Consider the following 26,327-nt stretch of genomic DNA (forward strand, 5'->3'; position numbering starts at 1 on the left):
ATATGTATACCTTATCTCACTCTCCCCCTCTTCATTCCCTGGGGATACGCTGTGTTTTAGTTTTTGTTTCTGTCCAGTCCAGTCCAGTCCAGTCAAGTCCAACTATGTTAGACCACGACAGCCGGTAAAAAGGACAAAGTAACTAATTCACTTGTGAATTAGCCACTTGGTGTATATAAAGTATATAACCGTCACACCAACACCAGGCGGCATTGGCATTGGCATCGGCATTGGCATTTTCAATGTCATGCTCAGTCTGATTCCCACTCCCACTCGCACTCGCACTTGCATTCCCATTCCCCTTCTCTCCAACCCCCCTGCATACACAACCCCCTGTGACGGTCATATACACCAAGTGGCTAATGCACTCGTGAATCCGTCCCTTTGTCCTTTTTGGCGACTCGACTGTCGTGGTATAATATTTTAGGTCGACCGACACCCCCCTTCATACAAGTAATAGTTCAGGTCAACCGTGACGCCCCCCCTCATCCAACATCTCGTTGATCACCCCCCGCATACAAGATCCGATCGACCAGCTCGGCAATGGCCAAACTCGCAGTCAAGCCCGGACTCTCGATTCCCAGAAGGTTAACGAAGCCAGGAAATCCCTCTTCCTCTCTGATATAGAAGTCAGCAAACCCCTTACCGTCGACGCCGTAGGTGCCACTCGAGCGGGCCAGCTTGGGCCGGATGCCGCAGTAGTCGAGGGCGAGGGCGTCGCGCCGCACGCCCGGGAGATAGGTCTGGATGACGGGCACGGCGGCGTCCAGCCGCGCCTGGCTGGGCGTCAGGTCGGTCGGGTCGTCGACCCATTCGACGTCCGGGCCGAAGCGCACGCGGCCGGCCATGTCGAGCGTCAGATGGGTGCCGAGGCCGCCTAGACCTGGCACGGGCGCTGGGTATAGTAGCGTCTTGGGTTTGGGGTCGCCACTGCTAGGGCTGGGAGTGTAGCTGAAGTAGCTGCCCTTGGCGTAGAAGGGCGTGCGGTGCCGCGCGGGTGGGAGAAGCATGTTCGACACCGACACTGCGCCCAGGCCGGCTGAGTTGATGACTGTTTCGGCTGTGATGGTGTCTTCATCGACGAGGGCGCCGTCACGAGTCCGGGACCGGGTTGTGATTGCGTAGCCTTGTGTGTTGGTGGTGGTGGTGGTGTTGGTGGTGCCAGTGCCAGTGCTGGTGTTGGTTCTGGTGTTGTTGGTGGTGTTGGTGCCGGTGTTGGTCTTTCCCAACACCTCAATCTTCGTCACCTCCGTATTCAGAATCTCCTGACCGCCGCGCTCGTCCAGACTTCCTTCCAAATACGCCATCAGGGCGTGGCTGTCGACGATGCCGGTGGTGGGCGATTCCAGCACGCCAGCGTCGGCACGCACGTCAGGCTCTTGGTCGTGGATTTCACGCCGCGACAGAAACCGCGTCGGCACGTCGATGGTCTTAGAAAAATCGTGCAGCCGCGCCAGTTCGGCCATCTGCGCCGCGTCCTGCGCCAGGATCCATTTCTTGGTGCGCCGGTGCGGGATCTGTTGCGCCGCGCAGAGTTCGTAGAGGAGCTGTTTGCCGCGAATGCAGAGTTTGGTCTTGAGGGAGTCTGGGCCGTAGTAGAGACCGGCGTGGATGACCTGAGATGGGTTAGATGGTTATTGCAAATATGGTAGCGTAGGGTTAGATGGTTATTGCATATTTGGCATACAGCAGCTTAAGCCTCGACTGTCGTTATTGGACAAATATGGCAGCTTAAGCCTCGACTGTCGTTATTGCACAAATATGGCAGCCTTAGGTTAAGCTTAAGCCTCGACCCAAAGGGGACCGAAAGGGAACAAGACAGAAGATAGAAGATAGAGGCAAGCGTTACCTCTGAATTCCGACTACTCGTCTCCGACCCCACCATCCCATGACGCTCGATCAGGATGGTCGAAGTGCCTGGCCTGGAGGCAAGCTGGCGGGCAATGGCCAGACCGACGGCGCCTCCTCCGATGACCTGGTGGTGAATGAGTGAGTGAGTGAGTGAGTGAGTGGGTGAGTGGGTGAGTGAGTGAGTGGACTATTGTCTCCCTCCTCTTTCCCTTTCCCTTGCAAGAGTCGAACCAATGTACAGAAACAGACATAGACAGACACAGACAGACACAGACACAGACAGACACACAGACACAGACAGACACAGACAGACACAGAACCCGATCCTGACTGGATCTGATCTCGAAGCACCAGACCAGAAATAAGAAATAAACAAGGACAAGGTCAAAGTCAAGGTCAAGGTCAAGGTCAAGGATCAACGTACCGCATGAGTAAAATCCACCCGCGCCGGTCTCGACGTAGAAAAGGATCTCCCTCTCGAGCCTGCCCAGAATGCAGTACACATACGCATACGGCTACGGCTACTCCCCAATCCCAATCCCAATTCGGGTGAGAAGAGAGCCGTAGCCGCACTGGCTGGGAGTCGGAGGAGTGGTCGCCGCAGTGGCAGTTTCAGTGGCAGTGGTAGTCGGAGGAGTGGCAGTGGGAGTGGCAGTGGAAGTGGGTGGAGTGGTGATCCCATCTTCCACTCGCACCCTGCACGGTGTATCCAGGATATCAGAGAACGGCCTTGGAGAACGTTCGATGTGAGAGAGCACGGTCTCCAGGTCTATGGTGGAGGTCGAGCGACCGACCGATCAGGATCCTTGGCCGGGTCAGAGGAGTCGACCAAGTCGAGTCTCAGCCTTGGATTCGTGCTGACTAAGTACATAAAACACCACCAACACCACCCACCAACCAACCACCAGTACACCATTCAGTGCTCACCCTTCCCATTATTAGTGACTTAGTACTGAGGAGTGATTGCATCGACACATGTTCAATGCTCAGTGAGTGATCTACTCAGAAATTAAACCCGTTGAACGGTCAATGGTCGACTGCACTCACTCCATCCATGTCAACACTCATACTACTCGGAGCTATCCAAGCTCGAACGCAAACGCCCTTTTCAACGACAAACGACAAATCTATATGCATTAAACGATACTCCCATCTCTGTAGCCGTGGCTGCTCCTGGCTGCTCCCGTTGGCACCCATAACACCGCCATATCAAGCCGTGCGAGCACGAAGATCCCTTTTGATTGCATGGTGACCGCCATTCCAGACAGCCTGCCATTGCTCGTGCTGGCCATCCTTTGACTATGTACACTGTATTCGTTGGCCATGGCCATCCGCGTGAGCTCGAGCATGGTTCTATCGCTGAAACGCAAGACGGAAGCAAATCGACGACATGGCATGAGCAATCCCCATCTATGCTCGCTCGGAGAAGGTCAATTTGCAATGATCCTAGAAGCAAAAGGCGTCAGCAATCCATCTGGAAACAAGCCTGGTGGCCCACTCACCTGGGGGAAAATGGTGGCGAACACCTCAATATCTTCACTGAGAGCGGTCGGTTCATGTTCCCAGTCCAGCAGAATACTCGCCTTGCCGATCATGGCCATGAGGTTCAATTGCGCGTACGTCTGGCCTATACAGTAATGAGGTCCCGTGCCGAAGACCAACCAGTTCTTGACTTGCTTGTCCGCATCCCCCGTGATCCATCGTTCCGGGTCAAAGCTATCCGGGTTGGGGTAGGCTTCAGGATCATGGGTGGCCGGCCAGACCGCCGGAATGATCATGGACCCCTTCTTCAGCGTGTAGTTCTCCGTCACCGGGAAGTCCTTCTTGGCCACGTACGGCACGAAGATGACTGGAGGGCGATATCGCAGCGTCTCCTTGACCACCGCCCTCGTCCACACCATCGACTCCAGCATGTCCATGTCGAAGGGCTTGTTCCGGTCGCCGCCGCGCAGTCGGAGGTTCTCCTCTCGCACCTTGGCCAGCACCTCCGGCCGGCCCGCCATCAGCTGGAACAACCAGGTGCAGGCACTCGACGTGGCGTCCTGCGAGGCAAAGAGGAAGGTGAAGATGGTTTGGGAGATCTCAAAGTCGGTAAAGTCCCGCAGCACATGCGCCGGTTTCTCCGACGCCGGCACCTCTTCGCCGCGAGCGAGGCGTTCTCGATACTTGGCCGAATCCTGCATTTGCTTGATCCAGGCGTCCATGATGCACGTCACCTCACCGCCGGCGGCCATCCGGACCTTGGCCTTGACCGCACACTTGGCAAATTCGTCCAGCACCATGTCGGCTGCCTTTTTGCCGTACCACGTCTTCGTGTAGGGGATGATGATGGGGAAGTTGACCAGCTCCAGCGCAGCCGTGATGAGGTAGTAATCGTGGGCGATTCTCTTGACGATCGTGTCGCTCATGTAGTGCCCGACAAAGGTCCTGCACGACACGGCGCACATGAGCTCTCGGAAGACCGGCATCCACGGCGTCGGAGCCATGCCGTTCTCCTTGGACATGTCCACGAAGCTCTTGAAGTATTTGCTGTAGACCTCCTCTTGGCCCGGCAGGTACATTTCCAACGCTTGCCGGGTGAACAGTCCGTTCAATCCTTTGCGGTATTCAACGTGGTTCTTGCCGTCCAGGAACACCCAGTTGGTTGCGCCCAGGAGCTTGGGCGCCACATCGACCACGGTGGGTTTGAGGAAGCCGGGCGAGTTGAACACTTTTCGAGCCAGCTCGCGACTCGAGGCAATGACCACGAACCTAGAGAGGAGACGGTCAGGTCAGCATGGCCGATAGGAGGAAGGGGCCGCGAGTGCAGTGCATACTTGTGGAAGACAGAAACACAGCTCAGATCGCCACTCTCCCACTTCTGCTTGTACTTTTTGAAATCCGGGTGCACCGATTCCAGAAAGGGCCCGATAAAGGGCATCTTCCAGGCCGGTCCGACGATGCCGTGTTTTCGCCATTGGTAGCTGCCTGCAAAGAGAGTCAGTCCGTGTCTGCAGTGGCCAGGGCCGGGGCCAGGGCTGCTCTGCTCTTGTCGCCTACCTTGATCATACGCGACCAAAATCAACAGGACCGTGACCAGAACCGTCCAGGAGTTGAGGGATTGTAGCAATCTGCCCACCACCCCGGAGGCACTGGCGGCCTGGATCTTGGAGTTGATGTCGATGTTGGCGAGGGGCGAGGCAAAGCCGGTAGCATTGGCGAGCACCTCCATGGCGAACGAATTGTGGTTGACTCGCGGGCGGAGTTCGCTGCCGGTGGTCGAATGGGCGCAGCAGCGTTCCTGACTGACAACAGCCAACGAGCTAGGCTCACACCCAGCACCGGTCGGTCGATCGGTCGGTCGGTCGGTCGGTCGTCCTCCCACAAATGCACGCAGCGTGTGTGTTGCGTGTTTAGGGGGCTGCGTCGCGTGAAGCTGATCTGGGTGCTGCGACTGTGACTGCGACGAAGAAATGGAGGATGAGACAGGAAGAAGCTCGGAGACGGTAGACACACCACCACTATACTCTGTACGGTACTGAGCACGGCTTCCTATGGTGCTAGTCCTCCTAGACTCTATTAGTGGTGAACCCTTTGCACGCAGCGGGAATCGAGGGAAATTGCTGGTGCTGCTGCTGGAGCGCGAGCCCGATGCTCTACTTCTCGTTTTTCTTTCCCGCCCTCTCGATTGGGCAGCCCGTCGCCCAGGGCTCCATCGGCTTCTGGCGGCTCCGGATGGCGAGACTTGGTCAAAGGGTCTCCCAAGCAGTATCTAATACCACTCCCTCTCCTCCGTACGGGCTCGGGCCTCTCTACTTGGTAGTGACTCGTACGGATACAGTCATGCCACTGCCACATCTGCTGCATTACTCGATCACTTGCACCTCTACTTCGTATCCGTGCCGTGCTCCCTGCAGTCTCGAGGAATCATCATACAATTACTATGCAGTCACGTCTAGAAACATGAAACATGAGGAGGGATTCACCCTCCTGCGTCCAAGCCATCCCATCCCCTCGGAGAGACAGATTGTGCAGGCAATGCCAAACTTGTCCTCTGTAACAGAGACCATCGCTGTAATTGCTGTACTTTTGAGGGCTGTACTTTTGAGGGTGGCCCGCCCTGCTCCACCCCGGCCTGTCCCCGTCTCATCGTCTCATCGTCGCGTCTAAGGAATGTCGAACAGTGGCTTGAGTTTCCTGATCAACGACCATTCGTCCCGCGTCACCTCGTCTCGGTAGAACTCTTTGAGCGTGTCAATCGACTGTCGCGATATCAGCGAATACAACGGGTCCTTGTCCTCAAGCTGTCGGCCGTAAAGGGGCTGGTTCGGTCCTTCGATCTTGACCGCAACCGATGGCTGGCCTTTCTTGCACACGGGCACGGCCTTGTGCTCGCGTTCAATGGATGTGCTAATACCTCGTCAGTCGTTGTCACAACGCGCCGTTTAGGTAGGGGTCGGGGTCAACTTACACTCGGCCCAGGCTGATGATCTCCTTGACCCCGGTCACCGGATTCGTCTTCACCGTCGCGATTGGGGTCAGCGGTCGGAGACTACCCTCGATCACATCCACTCCAATCACGATCGGGTCCTTTTTGTTGAACACCTGGAGGGTGTTGAGCACGCACGGGAACACGGCATTCAGCTTGCTCTCTTCCTTCTTCTGTTCCTGGATCTGGGCCATGTGTCGGGTGAAGTCGTCGAACAAGTGGTAGATGATGTCGGCCGTGAAAATCTTGATCCCGTTCTCCTCCGCGTACTGCAGGGCTTCTTTGTCCACTTTGACATCGAAGCACAGCATGACGGCATATTGCTTCGCCTTCTCCAGCATGGTCCCGGCCATCATGACATCGCGCTTGTACACTGGTCCGATCGAAATGTTGGCCACTGGGATTTTCATCTGCTTCAAGAATTCCAACAACGCCTCCAGAGAGCCCAAGGTGGACGCCTGGACGCTGACCCCGCGATTGTCTTTGGACACCTTGCTGAGGAGCTGCTGCAGATCCGCCATCACTTCTTCACACAAGTCGTCCTCGTCGTCTTCCGGTCCGACAACAAGCAGACGAGAACCGGCAATGGCGCCTTCCAGGTCGTTGGCCGCGATCTTGACTCCGAGCGCCGCCTTGACCTCCTTATTGTGCACGTACTGCGACTTGAGCCGGAGCTCCTTGAGCGGCGCGGGGGTCAGAAGAGCTCGAATGTTGGTCGCAATGGCGCCGTTGAGGCCACACAGGACTATGCGGTCCCCTTCACGAAGGACACCATTGGAGAGAATCACGTCGATGGTGGTGCCGAGACCTTCAATCACCTTGACTTCAAGCACCGTGCATTCCACCTCGGACAGGTACATCAGACTGGAAGTCATCCGCTCTTGGGCAAGCGACACCAGGAGTTTCAGCATGTCCGGGATTCCCTCGCCAGTGTGAGCCGAGGTCGGGACGAGCGAGACAAATCGTCTCATGTCCTTGTTTTCATAATACAGCTCGGCGTTGAAACCCTTCTCCGCGAACGCGAGCTTCGTCTTCTCCACTCGATCGTGAAACTCGTTCAGCACGCCCTTGTTCTGCAGCGCCAAGCTCTCCTGGAAGCCGTTGTTGTCAATCTTCTTCCAGCCGTACAGACGGTCGATTTTGTTGAGGGCCACAATGAAAGGCGTCTTACGATCTCGAAGGAGTTGCATCGACTCCAATGTTTGAGGCTCGAGGCCGTGCATGATGTCCACCACCAGAATGGCAATGTTGCAGAGCGAGGAGCCACGAGACCGGAGGTTGGAGAAGGACTCGTGACCGGGGGTGTCGATGACCAACAACCCCGGCACTTTGAATTCGAACTTGCCATCCGCGTTCACCACGGCCGTCTTCTGCTGCAGAGCCTCGACAGGGAAGTAAGTGGCCCCGATCTGCTGCGTGATACCACCCGCTTCGCCTTCTTGGACGTTCGTCTGTCTGATCTTGTCCAGCAGTTTAGTCTTACCCGTGTCGACGTGACCCAGGATACAGCAGATCGGAGATCGGAGATTGTCTTTGGACCGTGCTGCCAGCGCTTCCTCGTGAGCCTTTTGTCTTCTGGCAGCTGCTTCAGCCTTCCTCTTAGCCAGTGCTCGCTGGGTAGCGGTGCGGTCTTCGTCCGAGGATGAGTCCCCCGACTCGGTATCGGATTCAATGGGGGTCTCCTTCGACGGGGGTTTGGAATCTCGGACGGGCAAAGTCGACGATGCCGCAGCCCCGTTTGGCTTGGACTTGTCTTGTGCCGCGTGGCCATTGACAGCTGGCTCCTCGTCTGAATCTGCGTCCCAACTGTCCTTGATTTCTTCCTCAGCAGCCTTTTCCCAGTCATCCACTCCTGAGGACTCGTAGCCCTTCGCCGCCTCTGCCGTGGCGCCCGCTGCCGCCGCTTCTTCTGCCTCCTTGGCGAGCCGCTGGCGCTCCGCCGCAGCCGCTTCGGCCTCGGCTTTTGCCTTTTGTGCAGCCGCTTCAAGATCGACATCCTCTTTCTTCGGACCTTTTCGCTTCTTGTCGTAAGCCGGCTTCTTCTTTTCCTCGGCACCTTCAGTCAGGCCGGCAACCTTGACACCTGATTCCAGCATCTGTTTCAGTCGAAGTTCTTGCTGTTGCCTCCGTTTTTTGTCAGCCTCCGACATGAGTTTGCCTTCCTTCCTGAGTTGCTCTTTCTTTTCCTTCTCCTTTTCCTTCTTACGCTGTCTTGCTTCGGCCTTCTTTCTCTCTTCCTCAGCATCTCTACGGAGCCGTTCTTCTTCAGCGGCCTGGGCTTCAGCTTCTAACCGGGCTTGTTCCTCTCGTTGGCGGGCAAGGGCCTCTTGCTGTCTCTGGATGGCGGCCAGATGAGCAGGGATCTTTTTCTTTTTGCCTCCCTTCTCTTCTGTCTCTGGAACAGGTGCAGGGGCTTGGGGTTTTTGCTCTTCCACGGCAACGGGTTTCTGCTGCTCGGCCTTGGGAGCAGGGGCTGTAGCAGGTGCGGGAGTAGTTGACTTTTTCTTTGCGGCCTGTGACAAAGCAGTTAGTCTAGAGAATCTACATGAATTAGATCAGTCGACTGACCTGTTCTCTCTTTCTCTGTTTCTCTCGTTCCTTTTTCTCCCGCTCTTTTTCCTTTTTCGATTTCACCCCACCGCCGTCGGCACTGTCAGCGGCATCTGCTTCAGCGGCAGCCGCCTCCAGCTGTTTCTTGCTTCCCTTGCCCTTCTTCACATTGGCTGCGAAGACATCGTCATTTTCCTCGCCGTCGAAGGTAGCTTCGGCAGGTGCTTTGGTGTCGAGGTCGTCCGCACGCGGGGTGGAGTCAATGCTGTCTGGATCTTCGCCTTCGACAAAGTCATTTGAAGCAAGCTTCCCTTTCTTTGCACGTTTATCCTTGTTTTTCCGCAGGGCAGCCAGAAGACCGCCACCGTTCACCTCTTCTTCAGCAGCGTCTTGTCCTGCGTCCGCGGGTGCCTGTGCAGCAGGCTCAACCGTCTCACCCAGGTCGGCTTCCCAGTCGTCGGCCTGTTTCTTGCCGCCCTTCTTTTTAGGAGCCATGTTGACGTTTGTGGTTGTGAAGGAGGTTTCTCAACAATATTGGTCGTTCACGGTTGAGAGGCGGCGACATAAAGTCGTGTGCAGAGTTCCGTCCGGGACGGCAGAGGGCAGAGCTCAAGGACTGGTTGGCTGATGGCCGGTGTTACCGTCCAAATCTCCAGCTTCGTCCTTGAATCGATCTTTCGACAGTCGGATTTAAGAAAGGTCGTGCGCAGGCGAGAGCGAGATGGTGGGGCATTTCAACAGCCCAGACTCATGTACGGGTACGGATACCAGCGTGACGTTCGGGGCAGCGCAGCCTCTAGAAATTATTTATTACACACACGCGCTTGGCATGGTGAACCGTAGCCTGGTCACGTGCGTTACACTACAGGGTATAACAGCAAGAGCTCTAGGACCTTATTAAGGCTTAAAGACTATAAAGTACTTTAACGCGCCATAAATAATACACTTTATAACTTACACTTTATGGAAGAACATGGCGGTGGACAATATATTTCGACGTCAGCTGGGAGACGGGAGATGTAGTGTCTTCCGAAGACACGGGCAATCCCCGGCCGTCCGTTGAAGAGCAGCGGTACACTGAAGATGCTGCCAATGCTATAGCTAAAAAAGGATGGCAGGAATCGCTGCAGATGTGTTCTGGCGACCATTGGCGTTCTTCAAGAAAGAAAGAGAGAATAGGGATCTGTCAAACTTAGGCAGTCCCGGCCTTGCCCTTTAACCAGAGAGAGAGAGGCTGGTTATACTATACTATATAGCATGCGACCCCCCTGCGACTCTTTCTTTACAATCATCACGGGAAAGGCTTAGGCGCTCATGGTGACGAGTTTGGGCATTGCGTCTAAGGATTAAACGAAAACAAACGAGCCTTTCACTTGTGGGAGCTCAACACCAGACGAGACTTTCACTTGTTGGAGCTCAACATCAGCATACTGGTATCACTGTTTATGAACGAGATCTTTGTGATCCCGGAGTATGTAAGTTCCTCGCTTGAATCCCTTCCCTTCTGCGACACACACTCCTGCCAACAGGACGAGAATTGGCACATGGTATCACCAACAGAACGAGAATAATTGGCACATGGTATCAGCGAAGTAGGTCTACTGAAGCGCATGACTTATGACTTCCTCGATCAGACGTCAACGGCGTCGCCCGTGGTCCGATAGACTTTCTGACGTGTGTCTGTCGGCCCTGATGGCTCGTTCTTGCGAGTCCCCCAACAACAACAAACAATCTCCAGCCTCTCGGCACCTTGTCTCATTTCCGAATGGTGAGATGAACCACACTGCTCCAAATTCACCAGAGATCTTTCGCACTCTACTCCAAATCCACCAGAGATATTTCGCTTTCTCGCAATCGATTTGGGAGGCAAGTCTCTGGCGGTGCTGAGGACCAAACAAACCCAGGCTATGTTTTCTGAATTGGGCTGGACCTTTGAATCTCCCGTACTTGGAGGGTTGAGCACGGCATCCCTGGATCCAAATGTTTCCCGATGAATAGATGATCCCGGCATCGCACGAGGGGGGTGTGAGGCTCAAGCAGTGCCAGGCAATATAATATGCACTAGCAAGTCTATTGTGCGTCAAACACAACATTGGAACAACGTATAACGTCTTTCTAGAGAGGCTATCGGGTTCGGGGTCGGGTTTTCCCTCATCCCTCCCTAGTGTCGTGGGCTATGGCTATCGTTGGGTGTCCGACTCGAAGGTGTGCAGACGCTCCCTCAGCATTTGAGACTACGTTAGATTCGGGCCTTAGCCCTCAGACGGAATCAGAACGTATACCGAAAGTTGTGATTCGGGCCCTCAGACATAATCAGAACGTATACCGAAAGTTGTGGTTCTGCCCATCCGTTTCGTCACGCAGGTCGGCCTCCATACCACGAGCGACGTTATCTAAAACGGGCCCGTAACGATGATCTCTCCGCTTGTTCTCCACGAGACAAGCGACAAGATAGAAGATGCCGCTGAAGGCCATCAAGGCGAAACCGAACATCAACGATCCAATCCCAAGAGGATAGTGAGGGGACTGGCTTGACAGATAGAATTGTGGACCGACAATATTGCCGACGGCTGCGAAGGGGAAAAGAATTAGCTCTATGCGATTCCCAATGGTCTTTCTGTAGGGGTCCATTTGCTCGACGATTGGGGAGAGAAAAAGAAACCCCCAAAAAAAAGGAAGGGGAAAAAAAATGAAGAAAAAAAAAAACCACCACCAGAAGCTTCGGCCAATCGCCCGTTGCTCGTACAGAAGGGGCACCTACCATATATGATTGCCACCGAGATGCCGATGAAACTCTTCTTGGTTGCACCTCCGGTGTTGGAAGACTGCAGACTCAACATGAAGACCCAAGGGACATTGTAAAAGCCCATGATGTAGACTCCGGCGAGTGATGCATCTCGTTGCGTCTCGACGTCGAGCACGTGGACCATGACAGCACCAGCGAGGCCGATCAGAGAAGAAATGATCCAGCAGACACATCGGAGGTTGGGGATGAAAAAAGTTATGGCGGTCAGAATGGCTTGGCTGACCATGGCCACGGCGGCTTGCGGCGTTGCCATCAGGACCGTCTTGGACTTGCTGAAGCCGTAGCCCGAGATGATCAGAGGGTTGAAGTTGGTGATGCCGGCGTTGGTGATGGCGTAACCGAATGAGCAAGCAATAATCAGCCAGTATTTGGGATCTTTCAGCGCCTCGATGATGTGGGCGGTGCGGAATTTCTGGATCGAACCCAAGTCAGCAACAATGGTTTCTTCCAGGATATGTCAGTCAGGGCGCAATACTGACCTTGCGTGATTCGACGCCAGTTTGGTTTTCAGCCAGCCTGACCACCACCAACTTCCTCTCTTCGGCATTGAAAAACCAAGCCTTTTTGGGCGAGTCGGGCAGGGCGAAGAAAACCAGGATTCCGGCCCCGATGGTGATTGATCCGTAAATCAGGAAAATATACTGTTGCGTCCACTCGTCAGCGAAAGAAGATGACGCAGTATGGCTCTAGGACGGATGACTTGCCTTCCATGTGGCTAGAGAGCCATTGATTCGTCCAATGGCATAGGAGAGAATACCTCCAAAGACGCCCGCGAAGGTGTTGTACCAGAACGCCGTGCGGATCGGTTGTTCCGCCCGGCAATACCACATGGAATTGACAATCAACATACAGGGCAGTAGCGCGGCTTCAAACACGCCGAGGAAGAACCTGATGGTAGCCAGTCCTCCGAAGTTGTGGCATACTGCCATGAGACAGAGGGCGATGCCCCAAAGGCAGAGGCAACCACCGATGTATTTCCCAATGGGCAATCTGGTGATCAGCCATAGGTTGGGGAACTCCATGGCGAGATAGCCAAAGTAGAACACACTGCTGACCCAGCTGTAGTCCTGGCCGACAAGGTGATTGTCTTCTCGCAGACCGTAAACGGCGGCATACGCAAGCCCGTTCTGTTTTTTTCGTCAACGACCATTCCACCCGTGTGACACACTGTCGCGGCCAAGATTCGCTGCTCACCTTGTCAAGAAACGCCAAAGTCATGGACAGAACAATGAGCGGCGTGACCACCAAGTCGGTCTTCAGCAACAGTCGTTGATTCTGCTTCGCACTGAGATGGGTCGCGCCATTTTCGTCATCCCCGAGAGAGGCTGTCTGATGCAAGTCGCGAGGCTCCACGGCTGGGTGTTCTTTCGCGGCAATGTCTTGTTGGTCGTACATGGTGAATGGCTCGGTGCAAGGCTACCCAGCACGTCCCAACTCTTGCCATGTTTCGAGCTGGACCCAGATATATAATGAGTGTCTCAGCATCCGCAGCTTCGTAGCTTGTAAACTCTTCCCGAAGCTGCGGGCGGGAGATTCGGCCACCACCGAGAAGATGCCAAGGATTCCTCGTATCTGTCCGAGAGCCCACCTTGAATTGCGTGCTGCAAAACGCAGTCTTGCACAAAGAGGCCTGACTTCGGACCTGGTGCTGGTGATTTCAGTCGCCAGGTACACCTGGACCTGTCAAATGAAGGTTGAAATGTTCCATGTTATCCATTAAAGGGTGAGGGGTTGCCAGGGGGGGCGCATGCTATATTATATAGTATAGCCTAAACCAGCCTAAACCAGCCTTATGGTGAAAAGGACAAGGCTAGGAATACCTCAGTTTCACAGTACTATGGCACATTCCTTTCCCAGGGAAAGAGTGCTGTGACGAGCATCTTGGATGCTGCTGCACTCAATTATAGACTCCATCCACGACTTTGTACAACACCAGAAGATGGCAACCATCCAGAATTCCTCTTCAACGGTTATCTGGTGTCCGGTGATCACGGTGAATGCAAAGGCTCCTCCACCGCCCTGCCGGCTTCCTATGTCTTCCTTTGCTGGAAGTATCCAGGTGTCAGACCATGTTGGGAACAGGCGACCTTTAATACGACTTAGAGACGGGAATAGAAGCAGCAGTCCTGTGCGGAATCTGGGTGAAATGGTAGAATAAGTGCGCTCAAACGACCGCCAGGGCACCGCAAAGTCTAAAGGACGCTGCCATTCAGGCGACGCAAGAAACTCAGGTCCCGTTCTGCTTCGACCTCGGCGGCTATCTCCTCGCGGGTTCTCGACACATCGCGAGCAACGAGCTCTTGGTAGAGTTCTTGGATTCTCTGTGTAACAGGCCCTCGCTTGCCGTTCCCTATCCGCCGGCCGTCTACCTCGACAACATGGATCTGGCTGGGAAAGGTGCCGGTGCAGAATGCTTCGTCGGCTCCATAGACTTCGGTCAATGAAAAATCCAATTCGCGCACCGTGATGCCGTTGGCCTTACAGACATCGATGGTTTTCTGACGAGTGATGCCCTGCATCTGGTTATCCTTCGTCGGCGCCCAGACCTCTGTCCCTCGAACAATGAAAAAATTGACGGAATTGCACGTCTTCACAAACCCGCGCTGATCAAGCATGAGCGCCTCGTCTACGCCCATGACGTTTGCGCTGATGCAGGCCTGGATGTCGGTCGCTTTGGAGATATGATTCCACTGTTCGTCCTTGACGTCGGGCGGCCCTCGACGTACCCAGGTGGTGGCCAATCTCAGTCCACGCGATTTCATGTCGACAGCAACTGCCTTCACCTCCGGAATGATGGTGATAAGAGGCAGACCGACATTCACGCTGGGGTTTTGATACGGAGTCGACTTGAGACCTCGGCTCACCACGAGGCGAATGTGAACTGCAGCTTCATCATTCATGCCGTTCGCATCAAGCGTCACGTGCAAGAGCTCCAGGAGGTCTCTTTTGGTCAATCCCAAGTCCATATACATAGCTTTCGCACTCTGGAACAAGCGATTAATATGATCGCGGGCAAATTGGACGCGGCCTTTGTTCGCTCGGATGCCTTCCTACCGCCAACCGGTTAGCACGAGTACTTCTGAGGCATGGGCCAGATCTCATACCCAGATCCCGTCGCCAACTAGGAAATTCGAGTCGAACACCGAGACCACAGCCTCATTTCGAGGGACGAGTCTGAATTTCCCCGTCACACCATCTCGCATGCCAATCTGTAGGAGGTCAACTTATCGCACCAGAAAAATACGTGGCGCTGACTCGCACTTTGATGTTTGCATTTTTGGGATTATAAGTGGTGGCATGCGTCCCACCAGTTCCGTTGATCTGAGCTGGGGCCATTTGTGATGACAGAAGACAAAAGGATTGATGGGTGGAAATATCAATCGACTTTCGGTTCCTCTTCAGTTTCTGATGAAAGGTAATCCAAACCAAGGTCGAGAAGAACACACAGTAAAAGAAGTTCTGGCGATTACAAAGAACTTGGAAACTACACCTTCGCTGGGCTCGGTCCTCCCCGAATAGCAACGGCGGGATCTTGTGTTTTTCATAGACGATCTTTCCTTCTTGAATCTCGTCAATCTCGTCCATCTCCGTCGACAAGAATTCGCTGCTGGCGGGTAAGTGCTCAAAGTAGGATGGATACTCATCGTGGATCCTCGGTCACCACCGAACCGCAGAAATAGAACCCACTTCGACTTAGGGCCCCTTGCTACCCCCCCAATCGAGTCCCTATCTAAGTTTGGTCTCCTCTCTGTCAACTTATTCGCAAAGCTTAATATTACATGTGCAGACGTTGATACAGCTGCACCCAATGAAAGCCATGTAACTTAGCGATATCAGAGACCTCCAGCGCGCAGGGTGCTTCGAAACAGACGGAGCTCCATCACCGTCCGAGAGGTGGGTGCTGCAGCATAACCGTGCCGGGGACGTGACTTCTTGACAGGAACGTGGCATTCCCCAAAACTGGGGTATATAGTGTACAGTATCTGCGTCTGGCCAAGGCAAGGCTCTCGTGCGTCCGTCTAGATCTTCGGGGAGTGCCAGAACGTGTCCGCTGGGCGAATGCAATATCGTCGACCTGGGAAAAGCAGCAAATTGCCGGACGAAGAACTCCTAGTGCGGAGGTATACATACAGGCTTAAGCAGAAAAGTTTAATTGCCTTAGTTTCGAGGTGCATCATGCAACAGGACTTTTTCGTCCCTGAACCCCGTCCAGCTCAGGCAACTGCTGAACCTGAGTGAAATACCGTTCTTTTTTGGATGGATTCCAAATGCGGTCACGGTCTTTCAACCTTACCATAGTCATGGGAAATCTGGTGCTTGACCCTGTCCTGATGGAGTAACACGGTGCCTCGAAAGCCCAGTCCACCGGCAATGTGGTCAGACATCATTCCCTATGACACCCTCCCGAAGTCCGGACTTCCACATGTCGTGATCGGACTGATTCTTGGCGATGCTTCCGTGGAAATACCAAGTGTCGTCTCCAGCCATTCGTTGTTGGGTAGCTTTCTTTTCACCGGCAGCATCGCTCCGTGCTGATCTGATTTTGAGAGATCGGTTGAGGCATTGGAGATGTGTGGCTATCAAGCAGTCCCTTTGATTCCTTTTCATGGAAATGGCACTCAATGGTCTTCTTCAACCCGGAGATGAGGATGGAAGAGGCTACTGGGTCTCACTCAAGATTGAGCCATACCAAGCAGTGAGAACATGGTCCATTTCAGTGGCGCTGTCGGCGAAATATCCTGTCACCTGATTAATATAGCTATCGAAGTCTTGGCCGTCGAGGAACGGGAACAGCTCTTCATTGTCAACAGTGGTCTCGGGGATGGTATCCATGTTGTCTCCTGAAGGGGGCAATGGATTGATGTTGGTCGGCTCGGAGCCCTGTCGAGCAGAAGAGCTATAAACCTGGTCTCGCACGACTTTGAATAAATCAACGTATCGAGAGAGATTATCGCCCTTGATGTAGTCCGCTCCCCGGCTCATCAGGTCAAGAGCGGCGGCGGTGTCTCGTTCATGCCGGAAGCGAGTATCTGAAGTCATGTGGGAAGGTTCTGGACGCATTCGGTCGAATCGCCTAAGAGATCACACGGGTTGGTCAGGAGCTTCAACTGAAAGGTTTAGGGCCTTACCAATCGCAGTAGAGCGCTGCAAGTCCCACCAGGAGGATGGTGTGCAGCTGTCGAAAAGACCGGCATACAGCTGAAATGCCATGATCAGAAGCGATTTTTTGCCATTGATTCAGTGCACTCGTGCAGGCTCTGGAGCAAATAACCAACATCTCGCTTGATGGGATCATGAATGTGGGCGATGGCCTGTACAAGAGTAAGAGCAGAATGCAATACTCAATTTCGAGCTCCGAGTATTCGCGAGAAGGCTTCAGTCCTGCTTCGTCCAGTTGACGCTTCCAGCCGTCCAGATCCCCATGTATGTTGTCCGACATGGCACCAATCTGCGGAAAGGAGTAATCCCGACACTTTCCGTCAGGTCCTCGGGCGATATAGATGGATTCAAGGACACGGCCACCAATCCGCCGAAGGCGTATGAGGAAATTGAATGGCACAACGTTATGCGAGGAGAATACAGGAGCGGCTCTAGCTTCGGGCCCGCTAAGCTGGTCAAGGCCACGGCTGGATGGTAATTGAGCGTATATGGCATGTTCGCGAATTGACAATACCCGCCCGGTGAACAGAGCAATCTGCCTGTTGGTGGCCAAGTATTAGCAGAAGGTTTTTCCACGATTTCGGATTGGGATCGAGCCCATGTACCTTTCCAAGTTGTACACAGACCACCAGGTCCTATTCCGTGATTCCAATTCATCGGTACTAAATGCCCAGTCACTGTTGTGTCGATGCAAGCCCATCTCTATCGCAAGGGACATGGCATAACGGCTGAACTGCCACAGGTCGTTAGTATGGGCACTTATAGCAGAGTTGAGCATCCACAGAGTGAGCAGCAGTACGGCATGAAGGCCCGACAGGTCTCGTGAGTGGTTTGACAGCTGGGCAAAGAATCTGAGGCTGGTTTGGAAATAAGCTAGTGGCGTGTTCAGGTCGAGCATTTTCCGGTACTCTTCTCTCTCCATGCTACAGTCCGATGCTAAAGCAAGGACAACGAAGACCAGAAATTTGTCGTAGTCGGTGCACAGATGGGGGTCCCGATAGATCTCTTGAAAAGTCCTTCGGACGCTGGCCAAGGGGAGAAATGGCCACCACACATGCACTCGAGCAATAAAGGTCCGGAACAAAAAGTTGGCAGTCGATGATGTAGGCAGGCCAGCTGTCTGTTCAATGAAAACCTGATCCAAGCCACCTCCATGACTGCGTGTGGGAATCACGGGATTTAGATTCAGTTGCTTGAGAAAGATTCGAACAAATATCGACCCAGCAGCACTTCCGACTGAAATCCCAGATATGGAACAATGTTAGTCACGTCTTCATATCACCCACGATTGGCAGGGGGAAGAGTCGGCCGCATCCTTGGTGGCTTTGAGGATACTCACCGTACTTATTCTCCGAATGCTGTTTAGAGCCCCCAATGGCGAGAATGCCGACCTCCTCTGCTTCCTTCTGCACGTCTGGCAGTGCTCGTTAGTCGCAGTTACCAGATGAAGTGATGGCTGGCAACATCATACTGGTCCTCTGATCCACCCCATCAGTGCCGGTGTTGGCAGAGGCGCTGTCGAGCCTGGCCTGAAGGAAGGAGATGCGTTGCTGAAGCTTGGATACCACGGAGTATGAATACGATACACATTCCTCCATATTGCACGGCTCGTTTTGTTTGATACATGCTGAACATTGGGGTAGTTTCAGGTCGCACTATAATTCCATTTCAGCCAGCTTGTGGTGAGGGAGGCAGATTCATGGGGAGACTGACTTTGACTTTTCGCGCGCGACATCTGCTGCACGCCTTGGACATTGACGGAAGATAATCCAGTGGTGGATTAGGGCTCATGGTGCCTCGTTTGACATGAGCCGTCTTCCCGGCTGCAAAGGATACGCTTCAGCGATAGAGCGAAGGCGTGGGAAGGGAAATATGATATATCTAGCGGAGACGCTCCTATACGGAAGAGTATACGGAAGAGTATACGGAAGAGTATACGGAAGAGTATACGGTAGAGTATACGGAAGAGTATTCGTACCTGAGAGAGTAATTACGCTAGGCCTCATTAGTAATAGTATTAAAGCTCGCCTATATAGTAGGTCCTTAGTGTCCTTCGATTAACTACTAGGGATAGTAATATAGAAGGATTAGGATTCGTCTAAGAAGAGCTAGGACTATAGCTGCTACTAGTATTCTTTTAAGATCGTAGAAGTCCCTTCCGTTGTGGATAGTGATGGTGTAGATAATGGTGTTCTCTGGTGGGGGGATTCGTGGCCGGTGGTGGTATAGAGTATCCGTACACTAGTAAGCGAGACCATAGCACCTATAGTCAAAGAATATAAGGGGCAAGGGAGCTCTGCAGGAACCTTTGTAGATCCCGGTAGATGGTTGTGCTTCTTGGGTACTCGTGACATTGGCTCTCACTAATCTCACACTGCAGCCAGTCCGCATCTATCTCATTCGTCCCAGCGAGAGTCATCCGGATCGAGATCGAGGAGGATGTCTCAGCAGCCTCCTCATCCACACCGTTGCGGCCTCGACTGGGTGCTCCGTCTCTCCCAACACCTCTTTAACTAGAGCATGGAAAGTTTCTGCCCGCTCGGATTCTTTCAATAGGCTTCGCAAATTGTAGGGCCCGGGCTCGATCATCATGAGCAGTCGATCGCCACGAATGTGCATGTCCTTGAGCTTGGTAGGGGTAGGGTTGATGACAACGTCCTCACCTTCAGTGCCTTTCTTCTTGATGGGCACGGGCTTGACCGTCTTGCGTTCCATATAGCTCATTTGTTCCAGGAAATGCAGCAGCTTCCACTCGCGGGCTTTAAGCAGACTGAAGTGGAAAAGCGTACCGTCACTCGCACTGCCATAAAACCGACACCGTGCCGTGATCTTCAAATGCGACTGTGGGTCCAGGCAGATGTGGTTGATCATGAGCGGCAAGCTGGCGTGGAATAGAGGGAAGGGGTCCTTGTTGACCTTGTTGAAGCCGCCGAACGCCATCAAGTCTGTCCCGCTATCGCTCCACGCTGAGAACACCGCGGAGTCACCGCGGAAGCCGATCACGTCCACAGCGCACCGGGCCTCAGTGTCTGATTGGTGTTGGCTCAGTTTACCATCCTGTTCCACAAGAACGAACAGCGAATGTTGTGATGTTGCAACGAAAATGAATGAGCCTTGACAAGATATGGCCTTGGCCGGGGATGGCAATGCGTGTTTCGACAACGTCTTCCATTTGCGCGTTGCGAAGTCGAGGTTGTGGACGTGGATTTCCCTTCCCGCGGCAATCAAAAGTGAGGACATTTTGTAGGCGCAGATGGCGGTGACGGGTTTGTCCGGACTTCGGAACGCGATTTTCTGGATGTTCTCGAAGGAACCTTTGCTGAGGCTTTTAGCATTAACACAGACGACCCGACCGCTGCGCTGGGGCAGTCCCGGAATCTTATGTTCGAGGGCGAGTACAACCCATTCGTAATGATTCGCCCCATCCGTCGGTGCCCAATTGATGAGAGCATTGACCCTCTCATTCGTGTCCTCTGCGACAATCACCGAGGTACCACTGGCTTTCGGATCCTTCCAGACAGGATCGATCAGTTGCAAGCCGATTTGCTGCATTTTTCGTGGTGAGATAGGACCTTTCCCGACCCCATCAGGGCTCTTCGGGTCGAGATCGTCTCTGTGGACGTGATATACTCTTTCGAAAGCAACCACAAATTTGTTCAAATACTCTGAGAACTGCACGCGCTGTGGATCGCCGTCAACAGCGACCTTTCTGACAACTCCTTGCTCTTGCGTGACGAGAGAGCAGAATAAGAGCACGTCGTCCGTGGCACAAACCAGCAAACCCCCGGGATCTGAAACAGGGGTTGCCAGCCTTGGGACGCGATGAAATGCATTTATCAGTGGCTCTGCGGAAGGCTGAAAACGTCAGAACAATTTCGGCAACAAGATTGGGACACTCACGTCAGTTCGGTCTGTGATCCAAAGACCAGAGACGGTGTAGTCCACTGCGGCGAGACTCGGATGAAGTGTCACACGTCGCATATCGGTATGGCATAGCACCAGTGCAGATGAGGCTGCCCGATGGTTGGCAGTTATATTTTCTGCGAAGAGTTGGACTGGAGTTGATCCGAGACGGTAAAAGTCATCACATCTGACACCTACGCCTTGGTCAGTGGGAGAACCCACGTGGGCCGGTTGTACTTACTTAGCGACCGAGTGCCCTCAAGCGATAGCTCCAAACAGAGCAAAACGCCGTGGCGTAGTCCGCAAAGAAGGAGTGCCCCGGCTTGGTCGTCAAGGCAGAGTGCAGCCATCGAGGTGATTGCTGAGTTCTCCACCTGCGCATGAATGTCCCTGACCTGACTTTGGAATGAGAGTTGCAGAGTTTGGTCGGGTCTGATGGTGTAGACGATGAGTCGAGAAGCGGCCGTTCCCACCAGAAGCAGTCGAGCATCCTTGAGATTTAAGTAACATATGCTGGTAGGGGTCTCCGCTAAGCTTGTGCGAGGTGCAGGAGTCAACCGGGCGGCCCCTTCACCCAAGGTCACAATGGACGTCAATCCGATCTCGAAACCCGACGGGCCCTTGCCTGCTGTAGCGACGATGGTATTATCGTTGAGGAATGCTGCGACCTGTAGATCGGCCTTGACGCGATTAGGTTTTAAGGCTGGAGGAGTCACCGTGGCCGTTGGCACGACGTTAACGCCAGCAGGGGTCACTTGCACAATCGTACCGTTCCCAACGACAGCCGCAGCGAGTGTCGGTTTGTCAAAGTCAATGCCGGGGTGACTTTCAGCATCCGTGAAGGAGATGTCTTGGGTTTCGAGATCAAATGAAACCATCGTCGTGTGTGTTGTATGTGACCCCAGCAGGAGCAGTTCGCTGCGCTCCGCGATCTCAAGAGACCATATCTGGTCGAGAAAGGCGGCGTCCGGATAGTCCATCATCCACCCGATCTGCGCTTCCAGGCCGTATCGGATTTCCGACAGCTCACCGGGGCCATCGCCTCGGATGCTACAAGTGTAAAGTCGACTAGAGGCTTCTCGCGACTCGAATCCATGGGAATTGCCCAGGGGCGGCGACGCGAGGACCATGTCCCTCAGAGGAGCGATGTTCTCAATGACTTGTGTTCGCTGCGGAGACCCTCGAGCAGAAACATGGAAGACACCTCCGTCTGTCATGCTGCCCCCTGCTATGATGATATCACCACCCTTCTCAGGGGGGCCGGCCAGCATGCAGAAAGCGGTGTCGACGTCGAAACCGAGATGGCCGATGGTGTTGTTCATGTTAAATTTTGTACTCGAGGCCTTTTCGATCTGGAAATACTGAAGCAGTCCGTCCTCTCGAACAATGACCAGGTCATCACGTTTCTCGAGATATTCGTTGTGACGTCTCGGTTTGGCCCACTGAACCCATTCGAGAGGCCCTGCTGCTTTGCCCACGAACTGGCAATTGATGCGTTTGGACTCGGACGAGTGGACGTCCTCGTAGTAGCTAATCCCCGTTTCTAGGACCACTAGGAAAGAATAGGGCCGTGTCGAGGGAATCAACATCAGAGGTAGCTGGTCTTCTTTGAGCCGGCGGCCGCTGCAAGACATGGGCTTGATGGTCTGGAGAGGGGAACGCGTATCCCATTTGTACAAGTATTGAAGGGTAGTGTTGGATTCATCCGCGGAATGGACCAGCACGAGTAGCAACACTTTGGTGGGATCGGAATCGGGGCTTCGTAGGAAATCAAGCATGACAATGTCGCCATCCACTTGGATGAAGCGTTGCTGCATTTGTTAGAAGAGTAGGTAATCAGCCGGCAGAACGTACCTCTTCGGAAGGCCGGAAGGATCCGTGGCTCAGAGGATCCCAGCGATCAATCTCAGTCTTGACATCGTCAACAGGCCGCAGCTTGAAGACTCCAAAGTAGCCGGACGGCGAAGCAACCGCGAGCGCACGGGACCTGGACCTCTCAGTCAGCCACAGTCACCGCTGTCGCTGTTGAGACGCATAGTACTCACTCGTAGTCAACGGCCAGATATCGACACTGGCTCCGAGGCAGGCCGGCTCCTCTCAGCAACGGTCGCTTTGCAAAGACCAGTTTGACATTGGCGGCAATGTCTTCCTTCGCATAGACATAGATCAACTCGTTGTCCACAGTAGCCAAGACCAGTATCTGTGGCGGCTGGGTCGGGCTGACGGGCTGCCCACGGATGGTGTACCGTTCCTGGTCTCGCTCTTGCTTTAAGATCGCGTCGACAATCGGGACGACCTTCAGATCCGCCGAGATGACTTTTGCGTCTGCAATCTGCGTCCCAAAGTCCAGCTTGGCTGTTGTATTGACCAGCTGTCCGGTATCCAGGAATTCGTGGAGTTGGACGAAGGTCGAACCTACAAAGACGACATCGTTCTTTGCGGGGGAGCGAATCCTGGCGGGAAGGACCCATCTGATACTGGAGCTGGAGTTGAGGGTCCTCGACAGTACACCGACGCGCCTGTCAGCATCATCTTGTCGTCGACGAGCACAACTTGGGGAGCCTGCGTCGCTCGCAGAACCACACACACTTGCCATGACACAGAACTAGGCCAAGTGTTGAAGCCCTGATTGGCCAGCCTGCACGAATGGCTTGGGCAATTGACTCGGTGCGAATGGCGAGGTGAGAGAAGAGCAGGGCGCCGCAGGATACTGCCTGCTTTTTGTGTGCCGACGCGATGATGCCACGACGCGGTGCCTGAGACGACCCTCCGACAGCGCATTCCACGATGTCTTCAATAGCTCTTTTGCCAACAAGGCGCACGAAATTGCAGGCCGTCGACAATGCAGCAAGTTCAGGGTGTCGGTCAACGACGAGGGGCAGGGCAGGTCAGTTAGCCCAATCGCAGCGCCATAGATCCAACACCCCTGCGCAGCTTCTCAAGGCATGGATAGATTATTAGATAGGAAAGAGATGGAACAGAGGCGAGACTCGCAGGCAGCGGGTGACATGTGTGTGCGTTGAGGAGGTGCAGGTGCACAGAAGAGAAGAAGGACTGTGCATTGTTGCCATGTTGCATCTGAGGTCTGAGGCGGCCGACGTTTGATGATTGATCGATGATCGACCGAACAGGGCAATTCTCCCCTCGCCATCACCACCGCCCTCGCCCTCGTCCTCCATCCTCCGTCCTCTGTCCTCTGCCACAGCCGTCGACCGAACCCTTTCCTCCAGGCCACAGTAACAGGCGGCCTCTCGTATCTTCTGCTCCACCGAAGCCGGCCTGATCCTGATGTATCTCTGCGGCGAACAAAGTTGACAAGTTGACACCGACACGACGCACCCGCTCGTGTTACCTGTCACCTTGGCTCGCCCGCATCAAAATCATCCCCAGGCGGCCATTGACAGCTGCGGTCCCCGGCCATTGTCTTCTCTGGGTCTATTTCAATCCCGACTCAAAGGGCGGCGAGCGTCCGCAACCTCGCTCGGCGCCTGTCCTCCTCGGAAGCCATCTTGATTCGAGTGCCCATGGCCCCGGCACGCTGACTTATCCCACGACATCACGATGCACGAGGCCGCCGGTATGGGCTCTACGTGCAACGAGAAGCCGGTTCCCGGTTTGAGCGAGAGCAGTGAGCGGACTCCAGGGGAAGGCCAGGAAAAGGGCAAGGCCATTCAAGAGGCCTGTGAGCGACGTGACTTTGAGACCCTGGCCAGGCTAGCAACCTCAACCGGTGGTCTTCTGACCGATGACCTGCGCCGACAAGCTTGTATGCCTCTGTTCCTCTCTCGTTGATTCGCTGGTGATACCTGACTGATTGATAAACTGGGCAGGGCCGATTCTACTGGGTTACAGCTCTGAAGACGAAGGACCAGCGCGACAAGACACCAACCGATCCTGGCGGGAGCTTCCCCAGCATACGGACGAGGACCAGGTCCGACTCGACGTTGATCGTGCTTTCGTATACTACCCTAAAGGTTTTCCTTCCGTCCCTCAGCGCTGGTATCATTGGTCTAAATGCAACCAGACGAATCCGAGCAGTCGCTCGAGACGAAAAAGCGGCAGCTTTCTGACCTCATTGTGTCAACATTGAGAAGACATCCCATGCTCTCCTACTTCCAAAGCTATCACGATGTTGTACAAGTTCTGCTCCTTGTTCTTGGGCACACACGAGCTGTGGACGCCGTCCCACGAATCTCACTGCTTCGGCTTCGCGACTACATGCTGCCCACCATCTCGCCGGCAAGAAAGCACTTTGAGCTTGTCTCGGCAATCGTGAAAGCCGCCGATCCCGAACTGGCCGAACACATCTCGGAGGCCGAGAATAGCTTCGCCTTGTCAGCAACTCACTCCTTATTCGCTCACGACATTCAGAATTATGCTGATATAGCGCGGCTGTACGATTTTCTGCTCGCCCATGAGCCAGTCATGAGCATCTATCTATTTGCGGCAATCACGATATCACGGCGCTCGGAGTTGCTTGAGATGCCTGCGGATCAGTCTGACATACTGACCTTCATGATATCCAAGCTACCGCAAACTCTGGACATCGACGCCTTGGTTCTGGATACCCTGGCGTTGTTCCGGAGGCTGCCACCAGAAAGGCTCGATGGGTTTATCTGGTGGCGACTGTCTCGATACAGTGTCCTCAAGACATCACGTCAAATCAGTCGGCCCCACAGTCTCGAGGAAGCCGAGTCTCTCTGCCAGAAGCAGATTTCCCAACTACGCAGGGATGAATCCATGAAGAAGACTGCAAGACTGCTCTTGCGGCACCAACGACCGATCTTGTCGTTAACTGTCGCATTGTTGGTGGCCGCCATGTCAGTCTGGTCCAGAAAGAGTGGGCAGGATAAATTCTTCTGGACCTTGTTTTCGTCCGCCTCCCAGCTCTTTTCGAGAACGCGGTAGGACAGTAGCTAGGACCCGACAGCTTGGTCAAAACATCCTTGCCCGATATCAGCGGTCGATGAGCGTCCACAGGGACCACGACATATGCCAGTTTTACGTCAAAGACAGCAGAGAAGCCACCGTGGGACAAACCTTGGCCCTGTGTGATGATCCTGCGCATGACAGCGAGGTCATCGTCCCTGAGCAGCCTCTCAGGACGACCCAACAAGGGTCGCACATCCTCTTCCGGTTTGACTGCGCCGAGCCAGCATACGATGACAGTCTCCCGACGTAAGTCGTGGGATTCTGGGAGAATCAATTCGGCCTCCAGGCCACAGTATGTATGACTTGTCGGTATGAGCAGCACAGGAGGTCGGGCGCGATGTTAAACCGTGTTGACTAGGTTACCAAATAGGGTGACTCTTTGCAGAGTCAGTACTTAACCGACAGCACTGTTACGATAACACATATCTGGGATTGGAATCCGCTCAGTGTGGTCGGCCTGCCTATCTCGGGTGAACAGTCCTCAATTTGGAATTCTGTTTTCTTCTCTCAACATCGAGGGGCCCAGTTGTTGAGGCCTCGCTTAGATGGACCCCCGGCCGTCTGGTAGAGCTGACTATGGTGCCGCATTGTGGATGATGATCCTCAAGCTTAGTGTCCAAGATCAGCTGTTGAATCATCATGAAGAAGAGAAAGGTG

At 54.1% G+C, this 26,327-nt stretch overlaps 7 protein-coding genes across 7 annotated transcripts; 1 reads left to right on the forward strand and 6 right to left on the reverse strand.

The window, feature by feature from the left end:
* Positions 1 to 485: 485 nt before the first annotated feature.
* A1O3_02501 (C-22 sterol desaturase) lies at positions 486 to 5,062 on the reverse strand (the record flags this gene model as incomplete). Its single annotated transcript, XM_007732641.1, has 6 exons — positions 486 to 1,616; positions 1,850 to 1,975; positions 2,145 to 2,366; positions 3,354 to 4,602; positions 4,668 to 4,818; positions 4,891 to 5,062. 6 exons carry the CDS (start codon positions 5,060 to 5,062, stop codon positions 486 to 488), a joined length of 3,051 nt encoding a protein of 1,016 aa, XP_007730831.1.
* A 934-nt stretch (positions 5,063 to 5,996) lies between these two features.
* On the reverse strand, positions 5,997 to 9,364 carry A1O3_02502 (translation initiation factor 5B; the record flags this gene model as incomplete). The annotated part of the gene is made up of 3 exons (XM_007732642.1): positions 5,997 to 6,240; positions 6,302 to 8,832; positions 8,888 to 9,364. 3 exons carry the CDS (start codon positions 9,362 to 9,364, stop codon positions 5,997 to 5,999), a joined length of 3,252 nt encoding a protein of 1,083 aa, XP_007730832.1.
* Positions 9,365 to 11,182: 1,818 nt separating this feature from the next.
* On the reverse strand, positions 11,183 to 13,070 carry A1O3_02503 (uncharacterized protein; the record flags this gene model as incomplete). The annotated part of the gene is made up of 5 exons (XM_007732643.1): positions 11,183 to 11,439; positions 11,631 to 12,087; positions 12,155 to 12,316; positions 12,443 to 12,802; positions 12,870 to 13,070. 5 exons carry the CDS (start codon positions 13,068 to 13,070, stop codon positions 11,183 to 11,185), a joined length of 1,437 nt encoding a protein of 478 aa, XP_007730833.1.
* A 797-nt stretch (positions 13,071 to 13,867) lies between these two features.
* Positions 13,868 to 14,878, reverse strand: A1O3_02504 (branched-chain amino acid aminotransferase; the record flags this gene model as incomplete). Its single annotated transcript, XM_007732644.1, has 2 exons — positions 13,868 to 14,725; positions 14,780 to 14,878. 2 exons carry the CDS (start codon positions 14,876 to 14,878, stop codon positions 13,868 to 13,870), a joined length of 957 nt encoding a protein of 318 aa, XP_007730834.1.
* Positions 14,879 to 16,334: 1,456 nt separating this feature from the next.
* On the reverse strand, positions 16,335 to 16,715 carry A1O3_02505 (uncharacterized protein; the record flags this gene model as incomplete). The annotated part of the gene is made up of 1 exon (XM_007732645.1): positions 16,335 to 16,715. One exon carries the CDS (start codon positions 16,713 to 16,715, stop codon positions 16,335 to 16,337), a length of 381 nt encoding a protein of 126 aa, XP_007730835.1.
* A 2,535-nt stretch (positions 16,716 to 19,250) lies between these two features.
* A1O3_02506 (uncharacterized protein) lies at positions 19,251 to 23,334 on the reverse strand (the record flags this gene model as incomplete). The annotated part of the gene is made up of 5 exons (XM_007732646.1): positions 19,251 to 20,690; positions 20,736 to 20,932; positions 20,980 to 22,549; positions 22,593 to 22,725; positions 22,784 to 23,334. The coding sequence occupies 5 exons, from the start codon at positions 23,332 to 23,334 to the stop codon at positions 19,251 to 19,253; spliced, it is 3,891 nt and encodes a 1,296-aa protein (XP_007730836.1).
* A 965-nt stretch (positions 23,335 to 24,299) lies between these two features.
* On the forward strand, positions 24,300 to 25,920 carry A1O3_02507 (uncharacterized protein; the record flags this gene model as incomplete). Its single annotated transcript, XM_007732647.1, has 4 exons — positions 24,300 to 24,504; positions 24,569 to 24,712; positions 24,763 to 25,642; positions 25,719 to 25,920. The coding sequence occupies 4 exons, from the start codon at positions 24,300 to 24,302 to the stop codon at positions 25,918 to 25,920; spliced, it is 1,431 nt and encodes a 476-aa protein (XP_007730837.1).
* Positions 25,921 to 26,327: the final 407 nt, after the last annotated feature.

The sequence above is a fragment of the Capronia epimyces genome, assembly GCF_000585565.1.
Source record: "Capronia epimyces CBS 606.96 chromosome Unknown aczIQ-supercont1.2, whole genome shotgun sequence".
NCBI lineage: Eukaryota > Fungi > Ascomycota > Eurotiomycetes > Chaetothyriales > Herpotrichiellaceae > Capronia > Capronia epimyces.